The sequence below is a fragment of the Balaenoptera musculus genome, chromosome 4, assembly GCF_009873245.2.
Source record: "Balaenoptera musculus isolate JJ_BM4_2016_0621 chromosome 4, mBalMus1.pri.v3, whole genome shotgun sequence".
In the NCBI taxonomy this organism is placed as follows: domain Eukaryota; kingdom Metazoa; phylum Chordata; class Mammalia; order Artiodactyla; family Balaenopteridae; genus Balaenoptera; species Balaenoptera musculus.
In genome coordinates this window covers 141,832,008-141,846,612 of record NC_045788.1, presented here as the reverse complement: position 1 = coordinate 141,846,612, position 14,605 = coordinate 141,832,008, and the positions used below count along the sequence as shown (strand labels likewise).

The window sequence follows — 14,605 nt, the reverse complement described above, 5'->3', positions numbered from 1 at the left end:
AGATCCGCGGTTGCCAGGGGTCTGGGGGAGGGATGGATGAACAGATGGAGCACAGAGGATTTTTAGGGCAGAGAAACTACTCTGTATGACCCTGTAGTGGTGGATGCAGGTCATTATGCAACCGAAAACCCACAGACTGTATAACACAAAGAGTGAACCCTGATGTAAACTATGGACTTTGGTTGACAATGACGTGTCAGTGTTGGCTGACTGACTGGGACAAATGTAAAGCTCTGAGGCAGGATGCAGATGGTGGGAGAGACTGAGTGAGTGTATAAGGAGGGAATATGTGGGAACTCTGTACTTTTCACTCAGTTTTGTGTTTTTATTGATCTCCAACAAATAAAGTCTGCAATTAAAAAAAAAAGGTTAAGGATGCACGGTGAAATATAACAACCAACTAAAAATAATGCAAAAAGCAGAGGTAAAGAGTCAACAGAAGAGGGACTTCCCTGGCAGTCCAGTGGTTGAGACTCCGCCTTCCAGTGCACCAGGTACGGGTTTGGTCCCTGGTCGGGAAACTAAGATTCCCACATGCCTCGTGGCCAAAAAACCAAAACATAAAACAGGAGCAATATTATAACAAATTCAGTAAAGACTTTTAAAAAAGAACTAATTTCTTCCGTTAAAAAAAAAAGAGTCAACAGAAGAAATAAAATAGAATACAAAAGTTTATCCAATGAACCCAAGAGAAGGCAGAAGAGGAGGAACCAGGAAACCGAACCCAAGATCAATAAAAAAACAAATGGCAACATGGTAGATCTAACCTCAAGCATATCAAGAAATACCTTACATGTAAATGAACATAGGAAGAAATAACACCAAAATTACATAAAATCTTTCAGAAAACAGAGAAGAAAGTAAATCCCCCAATATGTTTTATAAGGCCACCATAACCCCACAATCAAAGCATGACAAAGACATTACAAGAAAAAAGTTATAAGCCAACATCCCACATGAGCATGGACACAAAACTCCTTAACATATTATTAAAAAATAAAATCTAGCAATATATAAAGAGGGACTACATCTTACATCAGGGTAGAGGTCCTGTATACCCTTTGTTAAATTTATTCCTAAGTAGTTTCCTAGGGACACTCCTGGGAATACAAGTGGGGTTATCCCAGAAATGCAAAGTTGTTTTAACATTCGAAAATCAGTCGGTATAATTCACTGTCTTAACAGAATAAAGGAGAAAAATCATATGTTATCCCAGTAGAGGCAGAAAGAACACGTGACAAAAATCTAACACTTATTTATGATGGAAAAAACCATTAGAAAACTAAGAATAAAAGGAAACTTCCTCAACCCATTTCAGTCGATGCACAAAGAACATCTGATAAAATTTAACACAGAATTTTGTCAAAGAAGATTTCACCAAAAAAAACCTCTTTGTAAACTGGGAGAAGAGGGCATCCTCAATCTGATAGAGGGCATCTACAAAAAAACCTGCAGCTCACGTCACACCCAATGGTGAAAGAGTGAATGCATTTCCCCTGAGGTTGGAATGAGGTAAGGTTGTCTGTTCTCAGTCTTATTTAATTGTATTGCAGTTTCAACCAATGCAACAAGACAGGTAAAAGAAATAAAATCCAAAAAGACTGGAATGTAGAAAGTAAAACTGTCTTTACTTTTAGAAGATATGATTGTCTCTATGGAAAATCCTAAGATTCTATGAAACAACTATCAGAACTAACACATGGATTAATAAGCAATATGTCACAAGATACTATGTCAATACACAAATATCTGCTGTATTTTTATAAATGAGGAGCAAACAAATGGAAAATTACATGAAGATCCCATTTACAATAACACCAGAAAACAGAGAATGCTGAGGAACAGATTTAACAAAAGATATGCAGGACCTCTATTCTGAAAGCTATAAGCGTTGCTGAGTGGAGGGATGTATCATGCTCATGGTTGGAAGACTCAATATTGTTTAGATGTTATTATTCCCAAATTAATCTATATATTGAATGCAATCCCAGTTCAAGTAGAGAAGCCCTTTTGAAAGAAATTAACAAGTTGATTGTTTATTCTAACATTTGTAGGGAAAAGAAAAGGACCCATAGAACCAAAACAACCGAAAAAGAAGTACAAATGTGGAAGATTACCGGATTCCAAGCTCTAGCAATTAAGCCAGTGTGGTCTTGGTGTCAGGACAGACAAACAGACCCATGAAACAGAGCAGGGAGTCCAGAAAGGGACTCACACATACAGAGTCAATTAATTTTCAATAAACATGCCAAAGTGGTTCAATGGAAAAGGAAACTCTTTTTTAACAAGGGATACTGTGACAACTGGGTGCATGTATGGAAAAAAAAAAAACCCAAAAAACCGTCAACTCCTACTTCACACCATATACAAGATTAATTTGAAATGGATCACAGATTGAAATATGACAGCTATAACCCTAAATTTCCTGAAAATGTACCTTCATGACCTTGGGGTAGAGAAAGGATTCTTAAAGAAGACACAGAAAGTACTACACATAAAAGAAAACTTGTTCAATTAACTTCACCAAGTTAAAAACTTCTGCTCATCAAATGACCTCTTTAAGAAAATGAAAAAGGTAAGTCACAAGCTGGGAAAAGATACTTGCTATATATACATCTCACAAATGAATTATATCTAGAATATATGGTTTCCCATAAACCAGTGATAAACACTAATACAACAGTCTAAAAACTGCACAAAAATACTTGGAACAGACACTTCACGAAGATATTCAAGTACCCAATAAGCACAGGAAACCACGCTCAACAATTATTAAGTCATCTGAGAAATGTAAATTTAAACCATAGTGAAATATGATTCTACGCCTACTTGAGTGCCTAAAATTAAAAACATTGAGAATGCCTAGTGTTGGGTTGGATGTGACAACGGGATCACTCATACGTTACTGGTGGGAACATAAATGGTACAGCCACCTGGGAAGACAGTTTGGCATACGAACCAGCAACATCACTCCTAAGTATTATCCAAGATAACTGACAAATATGTCCATGATAAGACGTGTACAATGTTTACCGTAGCTTAACCCCAAACTGGATATGTCCATCCACAGGAGAATTAATGACCAGTGGTGAAGTGCTCATGAAATAGAATACTACTCAGCGATACAAAGTAAATAAATGACATGCATGAATCTTAAAAACATGATCCTGAGCGAGAGAATGCAGACACAAAAGAGCTCACTCTGTGTGATTCCATTCTCATGAAATTTAAGAACAGGAAAAAGCAATCTGTCTGCGGCGAAAGAAGCAGTGGTTTCTCATGGTGCGTGGGAACAGATTTGAAGACAAGCACAAGGGAATTTTTCTGGGGCGAAGGAAACGTTCTTTGTCTTGACTGGTGTGGTGGCTACACGCGTGTGCTCTTTTATGGAAGTTCATCAGATGGTACCCTTTATGTCTGTGCATCTCTCCGCACAGTTAGAGGGGACACGGATACGTGTGTGCCTGGTTTTTGCAGATGCCTAGCAGCGGAGAGCGTTTGCTTCCTGTTTGAACTTTTGCTTCCTAGAGGTTCAGTCAGTCCTCGGTATCTGCAGGGGATTGGTTCCAAGACCCATGCCCCCAAGGACAGCAAAGTCTGCTGATGATTTTGGTACCCTTAGTCGGCCCTCTGCATCTGTGGATGTGGGACCTGCGGACATCAAGGGCCGACTGGACCAGATTCTATAGTCATCACATGCCGATTCTGTGTCCGGTATTACCAGAAAACAGAACAGAAACCAGGCCACCCGCCTCGCTGACAGTGATGTGCTCAGTGTTCCCGCTGTCGCCTAGACCACCCCAAGGAGCAGGTGAACACGCAATTCCATACAGCTAAAGAAGACAGAAGTGCGCTAAGCCCCTAAGAGACATCACGGGAGAATAGGAGCTTTCATTTTATACACTGAACCCTTTTTGTTTTCAAAAGAACAAGTAAAGATGACTAAGGCTACGCTGACCAAGCTGTGGGCAATGAAACTGCACTAAAAATAGAAAATATTATTAAGAAGCATTGTTATTTCTCCTAAGCACCATGCTTGTGCTCAAATGTCAAGCACGAACGTGACTGGCAAGTGAAAAGGGAGCAGCCCTCCATGTGTGGTTTCAGACCTTAGGAAGCAGTCCTGGCTCCAGGAAAATTCAGCAATTCCAGAGAGACGCAGCTTCAGCCATGCAAACATGTCCTCTAGGTCATTTTAAATGATAGCACCATTTAGCGAGCACTCCCCAAGTAGCACGCACCATGCTAAGCATTTTGTATGAATTACTTCATTTATCCTCGTAAGAACCATGCGGGTGTGTATCCTAATTCCTACTTTGCAGGGTAACTGCGGTGTAGCGTGGTCAGTCGCTTTCCTGAGACCACTTCACCCAACTGACACCTGAACGAAGGCAGCTGGACGGTCCCTGCTTCTTAGGTTTGGATCTTCCAAAGCCGACCTGGAGACAAGGAATCAGGTGCCAGCAAGGAACGTGGAGGTGGCCCCAGGAAAGCTGGGGGGGGGGCGTGGGGAGCGGAGGAAAAGCAGAGAAGTGTGAGCCGATGAGCAGGGGCATCTGGGCTCATCGTTCTGGGGTCCCTTTGGGCAACTGCATATTCGATGCGTGAACTGTCCCCACCGCTCCACCCAGGGACAAGGAAGCCAAACACTTGCCCGCGTCTCCCTCTCTGGCAGGAGGACCGTTCTCGGGGCGTCAGCCCTCAGAGCTTCCCGTGCAGAGGGAGTCCACAGGCAGGGGACTCAGAGGAGGAAGCCCTTAGTCTGCATGTGCTCTTTTCTTAGACCTTTCCTCCAAGGTGGCTGGGCTCTTGTTTTTTTAATTGAAGTATTTTATCTAACCCAACTTATCTCAAAAATATCTCATTTCAACATGTATCATCCCTAGGAAAATTTGCCCACACCTGTTCACAACTGCATCATTTACATTAGCCGAAAAGTGGAAACACCCAAACTGTCCATGAGCTGAGTGGAAAAACACCACGTGGCTCTTCCACACAACGGGACGAGTGCTGACCTTCGCTACAACACAGAGGAACCCTGCCTACATCAGGCCAAGCGAACGAAGCCAGGCACAAAGGGCCACGTACTCTGTTACACGACACGTCCACGACAGGTCTATCCAAGGGGAAGGAAAGCAGACAAGTGGTTGCCAGGGAACAGAGTGAGGGGATGGGAGTAGGTGCTGGCAGCTATGGGGCTTCTTTTGAGGGTATGGAAACCTTCTGGCATTGGAGAATGGTGATGGTTGCACAACGAGGTGCATACACTACAAACTACTGAATTTGTGCACTTTAAAATGGTGGATTTTATGCTGTGTGAATTACATCTCAATAAGAAAACATGAAATATAAGCATTATTCATGAGGTATCTTACATTCCTTTTCTCCATACTGAGTCTTCAAAATTCAGTGTGTATTTTGCATTTACATCTGCAGCTGGACGGTGGCTGGTCTTCTTATACACGTGGTGGCTGGGTCAGGACTGGCCCGTCCTTCTCTTCTATGAAAAGTCATGTTTTTCACAATACTCTTCTCTTCACTGTTTCCTAATATTTAAACAGCAACACAGGAAGACTGGGGCATTTCTGCACTGCCCGGCCCCACCAGGACCGCTAGGAGCGTTTATTGAAACGTGTGACTCAGAGGGTCAGCAAAGACGGTGGGGCCCCCAGGAAAGGCCAGGCCCACGGGCCCCGGCAGCTGCATGTAAGTCTGGACACAAGGTTCCTGAGTCCTCTCCTGAGGTTCTTTTTCCCGCCATCATGAATGCGGCCTGGCGACTGCAGGGCCGGTGGGGCTCCTTACAGGCCCTGACTCAGGGCTGCATGGCCAGGACTGGTTACTGAGCGGGGGCGAAGGCCGAGAGGCTCCGGGAAGCCAGGCCAGGTGTTGATGGATGGGAGACGGAAGACTATTTCCAGAGAGAGAAGCTCAAAGAGTTAAAGACTCCTATGAGCAATTCCCAAAGGGCAGAGAGTCACACAAAACCCTCTTTCTTCTTCCTCTAGCAAGGACTGTGCAAACATCTGATCACGCTGCCACGCCCCACAGTCTTCCTCTCCGGAAGCTCATCCCTGTCCCGTCCACCTGCTCGGCTTGTTTATTTCCCCTTTGTTCTTCAAAGGGACCCTCTTCTGGATGGTGTCAAGTCGTCAGCATCCGTCGCAGGGAATTCTGTCCCCCAGTGTGGTGTCTTAGGGCTCAGTCCTTGGTCCCTCCCTTGCTGGGGAGCTCATCAGGCCCATGGCTGCAAACACCACCCACACCGACAGTCCAGTGTCACGTTGTCACATCCCCAGCTCAGGTGTGACAGCTCCCCTAGACACGTCTACCCGACATTGATGTCCAACAGGCAAACCACGCACCACCCCCCCCCCCTCCCACCCTGAGCCCTCGTCACCCTCAGCTCACACCCTCACGGGGCTGCTGTTCCATCCTTTCTGTGGCTCAGGCCGGATCCCCCGAGGCTTCTCCGACTGCTCTTTCTTCTACATCCCACTTCCACTCAGTCAGGAAATAAGCCTGATTCTTCGTTCAGAACACACCAGGATCTGATCACTCCTCACCACCTCCCCTGCCCTTCCCACATGGGAATCACAGCATCAGCTTCAAGTTCCCACATGACCTGCCCCCAGCATCCTCAAAGCTCATTTCCGAATGTCTGAGCTCCGAAGTGCTGGAGTCAGGAATGCTTGGTGGTCACCAGGACATCAGTGGAGACCCCACAGGGATGGCACCTCAGCTTTAGGATGGAACTCTCCCTGGAGTAGGGGTTCTCTAGAACCATCCTAGCAAAGCTAGAAGACAGGTCTCAAAGGCATCAAACTGATTTGTAAGTAGCTTAACTGTCTGCCAGGACAGAGCCTATGCTCTTTAATGGAAGAAAACAAAATCCAGATGTTCCACAACATAACAAAGAGGCAAACATGAATATAAAAAGACATGAAGAAAAAAACATAATTGTTGAAAGCAAAAAATGATAACAGTGTATCATGGGGTTTAAAACATACGTAGGAGTAAAATGTATGACATAAAGCACAAAGAATGAGGAAGGAGAAATGGAATCATGCTATTCTGAGAGTCTTGCATTATTGTGAAGTGGGATAATGGAACTGAAAGGCAGACTGTGATGAGTCGATGATACATATTGGAACACCAAGAGCAGCCACAAAGAGATAAGACAAAGAAGTACAGTTCATAAATCAAGAGTGGAGGAAAAAAAAATTGAATTAAAAAATGCTCGGTATCCAAAAGATGTAGAAAGAGTGGAAAATATCAAAAAGAATAATGAGACAAATAGAAAATGAGTAACAAGGTAGTAGATTTAAACCCAACCATATCAATAATTACATTTAATGTAAATGGCTTAAAAACTTAATTAAAAAGCTGAATTTGCCAGAATTGATAATGCCACCTATAAAAAATCTACTTCAAATATAAAGACATTAAAAGTAAAAAGACGGAAAGGGATATAGCATAGGAGCACTAAGCTTAAGCAAGTTGGAGTGGTTATAGTAACATGAGATAAAGAAGACTTGAAAACAAGGAATAGTACCAAGGATAAAGGGCAAATTTTCATAGGAATAAAGGGGTTGATCCATCAAGAAGACACAACAATCCTAAATAAGTATGTGTCCAATAACAGAAACTGAAAAGCATGAAGCAAAACCTGAGAGAACTGAGAAATGAAACAACACATCCACAACAGAGTTACATATTTTAATACTCATCCTTCAGTAATCAATAGAACGAGCAGACAAAAAATATGTAAAGATACAGAAAACTTGAGCTACACTATTTACTAACTTGACCTAACTGACATTTATAGAATCTTTCATCCAGTAATGACAGTACACGTTCTTTTTTATGTGTACATGGACCAGTCACCAAGATACACCATGTATCTCAATAAATCAAAAAAGACTTAAGTTACATAGTCACAATGGAATGAACAGAAATCAGTAACAGAAAGATAACTGGAAAATACCCAAATATTTGAAAATTAGATAATATACTTCTAAATAACAAATGGATCAGAAAAGGAACCACAAGGTAAATTAGACAATATTTGAAGGTGAATAAAAATGAAAACACAACACATCAAAACTTATGAGATACAGCTAAAGTATGCTTCGAGGGAAATCTCTAGCTTTATATTATTATATAAAAAAAGAAAGATCTAAAATCAATGATCCAAGCTTCCGCCTTCAGAAGCTAGAAAAAGAAGAACACATTAGATCTGGATGAGTAGAAGGACAGAAATAATAAACATAAGAGAAGAAATCAATGAAATAGGAAGCAGACAAACAATAGAGAGAACCAACGAAACCTATTTCTTTGGAAAAAGAAATCAATACAATTTATAAATCTCTAGTTAGACTGATCAACTTAAAAAGGGAGAAGATATAAATTATTAATATCTTGAATGAAAGGGGGAATTTCACTACAATCCCCTAAAGAGGGTAACAAAGACATATTTCAAACTACATCTACCAGTATATTCTTAGATAAAACTTAGGTGAAATGGACACAACTTCCTAAAATTAATACCCAAATAAATAGAAAACTTGAATGTACCTATTAAATTGAATTCATAATCTGAAACCTTCTCAAAAGAAACTCCAAACACAGATGGATTCATTGGTGAATTCTATTAGACATTTAAGGTAGACATAATGCCAACTCTATACAAACTCTTCCACAAAATAGAGGAGGGTGGAACACTTCCCAACTCATTTTATGAGGCTAGATGTATATATTATAAGAAAAGAAAACTATGGACCAGAGTCCCTCATTAATATAGATGCAAAAATCCTTAACAAAATATTTGTAAATTTAATCCAGAACAAAAAGAAAATATGCCATGGCCAAATGGAGTCTATACTAGGAATGCAAGCTTAGTTTAATGTTTTAAAATCAATCAGTAAAATTCACTACTAACTGGAGAGAGGAGAAAAAAACATGATGATCTCAATATAGGCAGAAAATGCATTTGACAAAATTCCAAAATTCCAACACCAATTTATGATTAAAAATCTCAACACATTAGGATGAGAAATTTAAAAAAACCAACAAATAAACCCTCAACTTGATAAAGGGTATTCACCAGAAAACCCTATAGCTAACATCATAATTGATGTTGAAAAACTTCATACATTCCCTCTGAGATTGAGAACAAAGCAAGAATCTCCACTCACACCTTCTATTCTTCTATTGTACTAGATATCCTAGTTAGTGTAATAAAACAAGAAAAAGAATCTGATAAATGGCATCAGATATGAAAGGAAGAAGCAATTCTATCTTTGCATATGTAGAAAATCATAGGAAATCTACAAAAAGATACTAGACTTAATAAGTGAGTTTAGCCAGGTCAATACACAAAAGCCAACTGTACTTCTATAAACTAAAAACTACTGGAAATTGAAATTTAAAAAAATCCATTGACAGTGGCATTAAAAATATGAAATACTTCATGATAAATTTATCAACATACATTCAAGAACTTTACACTGACAACTATAACACATTAGTGAGAGACATTAAAGGAAATCCAAATAAATTGAGAGAGACCATATTCACGAATCAGAAGACTCAACATTACTAAGACAGTAGTTCTTTCCAAGTCATCAATAAATTTAACATCATTTCAATCAAAATCCCAGCAGACTTTTTTGGGTAGCAACTGACAGACTGATTCTAAAATTGATTTGAAAATAAAATGAACCTGGAGTAAACAAAACATTTTTGAAAGATAAGAATGAAACCCAAGGACTTGCACTCCCAGATTTCAAGACTTACTATGAACCTAGGAAACCAAGACAGTGAGGCATCGGGTAAGGATGGACATGGATATTAATGGAGTATGACAGTAAGACTCACACATTTATGGTCCATTGATTTTTTAAAATAATTAATTAATAATTAATTAATTAATTTATGGCTGTGTTGGGTCTTCGTTTCTGTGCGAGGGCTTTCTCTAGTTGCGGCAAGCGGGGGCCACTCTTCATCGCGGTGCGCGGGCCTCTCACTGTCGCGGCCTCTCTTGTTGCGGAGCACAGGCTCCAGATGCGCAGGCTCAGTAGTTGTGGCTCACGGGCCCAGTTGCTCCGCGGCATGTGGGATCTTCCCAGGCCAGGGCTCGAACCCATGTCCCCTGCATTGGCAGGCAGACTCTCAACCACTGCGCCACCAGGGAAGCCCCTGGTCCATTGATTTTTGACAAAGGTGCCATGATAATTCAATGGGGGGAAGGATCGTTTTTTTCAACAAATGGTGCTGGAACAAATGGATATCTGAGAAAGTGAACCTCAATTCTTTTCTCCCTCCCTTGAAGGTGGGCTATACTTAGGGACTTGCTTCCAAAGAATCGAGCAAGGAAAGGGGAAAATAGTGACTTTACAGAGAATAAGCCAGTGATTCATGTGGGTACTATGGCCTCCTTGTATTCTTTCCAAAAACCCACATCCCCAGGCTGATCATGAGAAAAGCATCAGAGAAGCCCAGACTGAAGGGCATTCTACAGACTCTTAAAGACTGCCAAGGTCATGACAAACAAGGAACGTCCGAGACACTGTCAGACCAGAGAAGACGGGAAGGCATAACGACTAAGTGTGGATTGGATTCTGGATCAGGAAAGGGACATCAGGAAAAAAACTAGTGAAGCCTCAATAAAGTCAAGGATCTAGTTAATAACAACAACAAAAAACAATAATAAAAAGTTTATTATTAAGTCAAGGGCTTGATAAGCGCTTTTTATGTTAATAAAAAGTTATTGGGCTTCCCTGGTGGCGCAGGGGTTAAGAATCTGCCTGGCAGTGCAGGGGACACAGGTTCGAGCCCTGGCCTGGGAAGATCCCACATGCCGCGGAGCAACTAAGCCCGTGTGCCACAACTACTGAGCCCATGCTCTAGAGCCCGCGAGCCACAACTACTGAGCCTGTGTGCCTAGAGCCCGTGCTCCGCAACAAGAGAAGCCACCTCAATGAGAAGCCCACGCACCGCAATGAAGAGTAGCCCCTGCTCACTGCAACTAGAGAAAGCCTGTGCGCATCAACAAAGACCCAACATAGCCAAAAATAAATAAATAAATTTATTTTAAAAAAAGAAAGTTATTTTCATACGAAAAAAGGTTAGAACTCAGATTTTATTCTAACATCTACTATCAAAAGAACTGAATTAAGAGTTTTCATAAAGAGCTACTCAGGCATAAAAATATTTAAAGCAACCAGTGCTCCTATGTAAACGCTGTCACCTGAAAGATGAGACCCTGAGACACAGAAACATCAGGGCCTCACTCACACACCATCCAGCACAGTATGGGTGGCATCAAAATTCTATTCTGTAGACATCAATTTTGCAAAGATTAAAATTAAATTAATATTAAATTTTAAAAAGAAAAATAAACCTCAACTTTTGCCTCAGGCCATACACAAAAATTAGCTCAAAATGGATCACTGACCTAAATGCAAAAACTAAAACTATAAAACTTGTAGAAGAAAACAGAGGAGAAAACTTCACAACTATGGGATAAAATAAGATTTCTTTGGACATAAAAAGTACAAACTATAAAAGAACAATTGATACATTGGGCCTAATCAAAACTTAATTCTGGTTATTGAAAGACACTCATAAGAAAATGAAGAAGCAAGTTGCAGATGAGGAGAAAATATTTATAATATCTACCTGACAAAAGGTGTGTATCCCAAATATACCAGGAACGCTTTCAATTCAAGAGTAAGAAGGAAAACTACCCACCATCACCACAACCAACAAATCAGAAAAGATTTGAACAAATACTTCATAAAAGAAGATTTAAGAATGGCCAGTAAATACTTTAAAGATACTCACCATCATTAATCACTAGGGAAACACAAATTAAAACCAAATGCAGTACCACTCCACACCCAATAGAACTGATTAACACAAAAAGGACTGACAATGTCAAGTGCTGCTGAGACTGTGAAGCAACGGGAACTCTCGGACATCATGGGTGGGGATGCAAGAGGTGCAGGGAAATTGTCTGGCAGTACTTTTTATAAAGGGAAATATACACTTAGCCATGTGATCCACCAATCCCATTCAATCCCATTGACTCCAAGGGAAATAAAAATATATGTCCCTATAAATGCTTGTACTTGGATGCTCACAGCTGCTTTATTCATAAAAGTCCCCAATCTGAAATAACCCAGATGTCCTTCAACAGGTGAATGGATAAACAAACTGTGGTCCAGCCATACCTGGAATGTTACTCACCAATAAAAAGGAAAGAATCGCTGATACACATAACACATGGACGAGTCTCAGAAACATTAGATCGAGTCAAAAAAGAGTACACGTGTTACATAATTTCATTTTCTATGAAACTCTCAAAAAGACAAATCTAATCTATGGTGTCAGAGAGCGGTTGGTTGGTGGCTGACAGAGACCAGGAGTGGAGGGACAGGGGCTAAGCGGGAAGAGGCACAAGAGAACTTTTTTAGGTGATGTAAATGTTCCCAGTCTTGGTTTTGGTGGTAGTTAACAAGGATGCACAGAACTTTCAAAGCTTATCAGAATATACACTTAAATGGGAGCATTTTATTATGCATAAATCATACATAAATTAGAGTGATCAAAGATCCAAAAGGAAATGGGATTTTAAGAAAGCAACACTACTGACTGTATGAGGCATCCTGGGGGCTGGCCTTTTTGCCTCACAGTCTGAATGGTCAGGACAGGTACTGGGCCCAGGGAGACAAGAGTGGGGTGTCACCCAGTGTCTGCTAAGTCGTCAGGACCGGGTGGGAGGGGGTGGGGCTGGGCATCCTGGGGGTTTGTGGCGGGCAGAGTACGGCTGTCTCTGCAGCAGTACGCGGCTTTAGATTCTGTAACGGTACCAGGCTTCAGATTCAATGCCTAACTCATACATATTCAATCACAGGCGCAGCCTGGAGCTCTTTTTTTTTTTTTCTTTTAATTTAAAAAATGAAAAAAAAAAAAAAAATGATAGCAAGGCCTTACCAGAGAGTTGCTTGATGACCACAGGTCTCACTTTGTAGGGAGTCCTGCAAGAGAGAAGGCAGTTGCACTGTAAGATGCTGTCAAAGATGTTCATGTGCATCTGGTTCGAGAGAGAAGCACTTGGGCTGAATTAGAGTTCGGTGAATTAGGTCTTTTTAAAATGAATTTCTTTGGCAGGTCTGAGCTTTCTCATTCAGAAGAATTCTAAATACTTTAAATATATCATTTAAACAACGGACCTCCTCTATAATGTTCATATTTGGTTAATAAAATAAACATGTTGAATGCAGCTGGGATGGCACAGAATTGTCCTGGTCTGTCCTGACACTTGACTGTTACAGGAGGCTCTCCCTGTTTTGCTTTGAGCTCCTGGAGACTGCGTCCCCCAAGTGCACAAGAGAGGATGGTGTCAACAACTCAGGCGAAAATGCACTGGCACCTCGGTGATGTCACCACCGGTAATCATGAGACCCACAGGGGGTGGGGAGAGGATACTGGTGATAGGAAAGACAGAGTAAAGGTCACTGTCCCTGACATACAAGGACCTCTGGCAAAGGTGGGGGGGAGACAAGTCAATGGAAAATAGGCAAAGAATAGGAACAGGCAATCATTGATAACAGTTAATAAAAATAAAAAGAGGGACCTCAAGAAAGAGGGTATTTTTTTTCCCCCAATTTTAGAACCTGGTAACATGAATGCTGTGAGGGCACAGGGGCTCAGGTTCTCACAGGTATTGCTGGTGGGAGTACGGATTGCCACCACCTAGGGGAAAGCAACCTAGCAGCACTGATTCAAATGTAAAATCCTTTGTCTCAGCATGTGAACCTAGGAACGAAAGTATTAATTCTTTTGGTTATCTTACACAGGGATACCTTCATATGTCACTCGCTCATTCATTCAACACATTTTACACAGAGTGCTCGGTGTGGTCGGGTTCTGGTGATATAAGAGTGAATCAGGGCTTCCCTGGTGGCGCAGTGGTTAAGAATCCGCCTGCCAATGCACGGGTTTGAGCCCCGGCCCGGGAAGATCCCACATGCTGTGGAGCAACTAAGCCCGAGCACCACAACTACTGAGCCTGCGCTCTAGAGCCTGTGAGCCACAATCACTGAGCCCTCATGCCACAACTACTGAAGCCTGTGCGCCTAGAGCCTGTGCTCCGCAGCAAGAGAAGCCACTGCAGTGAGAAGCCTGCGCACTGCAATGAAGACCCAACGCAGCCAAAAATAAATAAATAAAATTAAAAAAAAAAAAAAAAGAGTGAATCAGACAAGAACACTCTGCCCTCACAGATCCCACGTTCCACGGTCAAGTACACGTTGAAAGGACGTGAATGCTGCTGTTTGAATGGCTAAGAAATGTCATCCGCCGGGGCCGGATGACACATTAGCTGAACTGTGGAGTGTCATTCAGTTGTCAAAAAGATGGAGATGAGTGAGCAAGTACTGACGTGGAGGGATGCCCACGACATCTCGTTAGGGAGACACGGCAAGTTACAGGGTCACAGACGGAGAGTCAGCTCAGCGATGGAGAAAGAAAGTACAGAGACTCTGGAAGGAGTTACACCAAACACCAGACTCTGAACAGTGGCTAACTGGCATCCTTT

The 14,605-nt window shown here is 41.7% G+C and overlaps 1 protein-coding gene across 2 annotated transcripts in view; it reads right to left on the bottom strand.

Annotated features, from left to right (window-relative positions):
• The window catches only part of PDE9A (phosphodiesterase 9A), a 98,776-nt gene that overhangs the window by 44,245 nt on the left and 39,926 nt on the right, over nt 1-14,605 (bottom strand). For both annotated transcript variants that reach the window (XM_036850576.1, XM_036850577.1), the window contains one exon: nt 13,000-13,043. In XM_036850576.1, the coding sequence (XP_036706471.1) occupies nt 13,000-13,043 (44 nt within the window). The remainder of the gene's footprint in view (nt 1-12,999; nt 13,044-14,605) is intronic.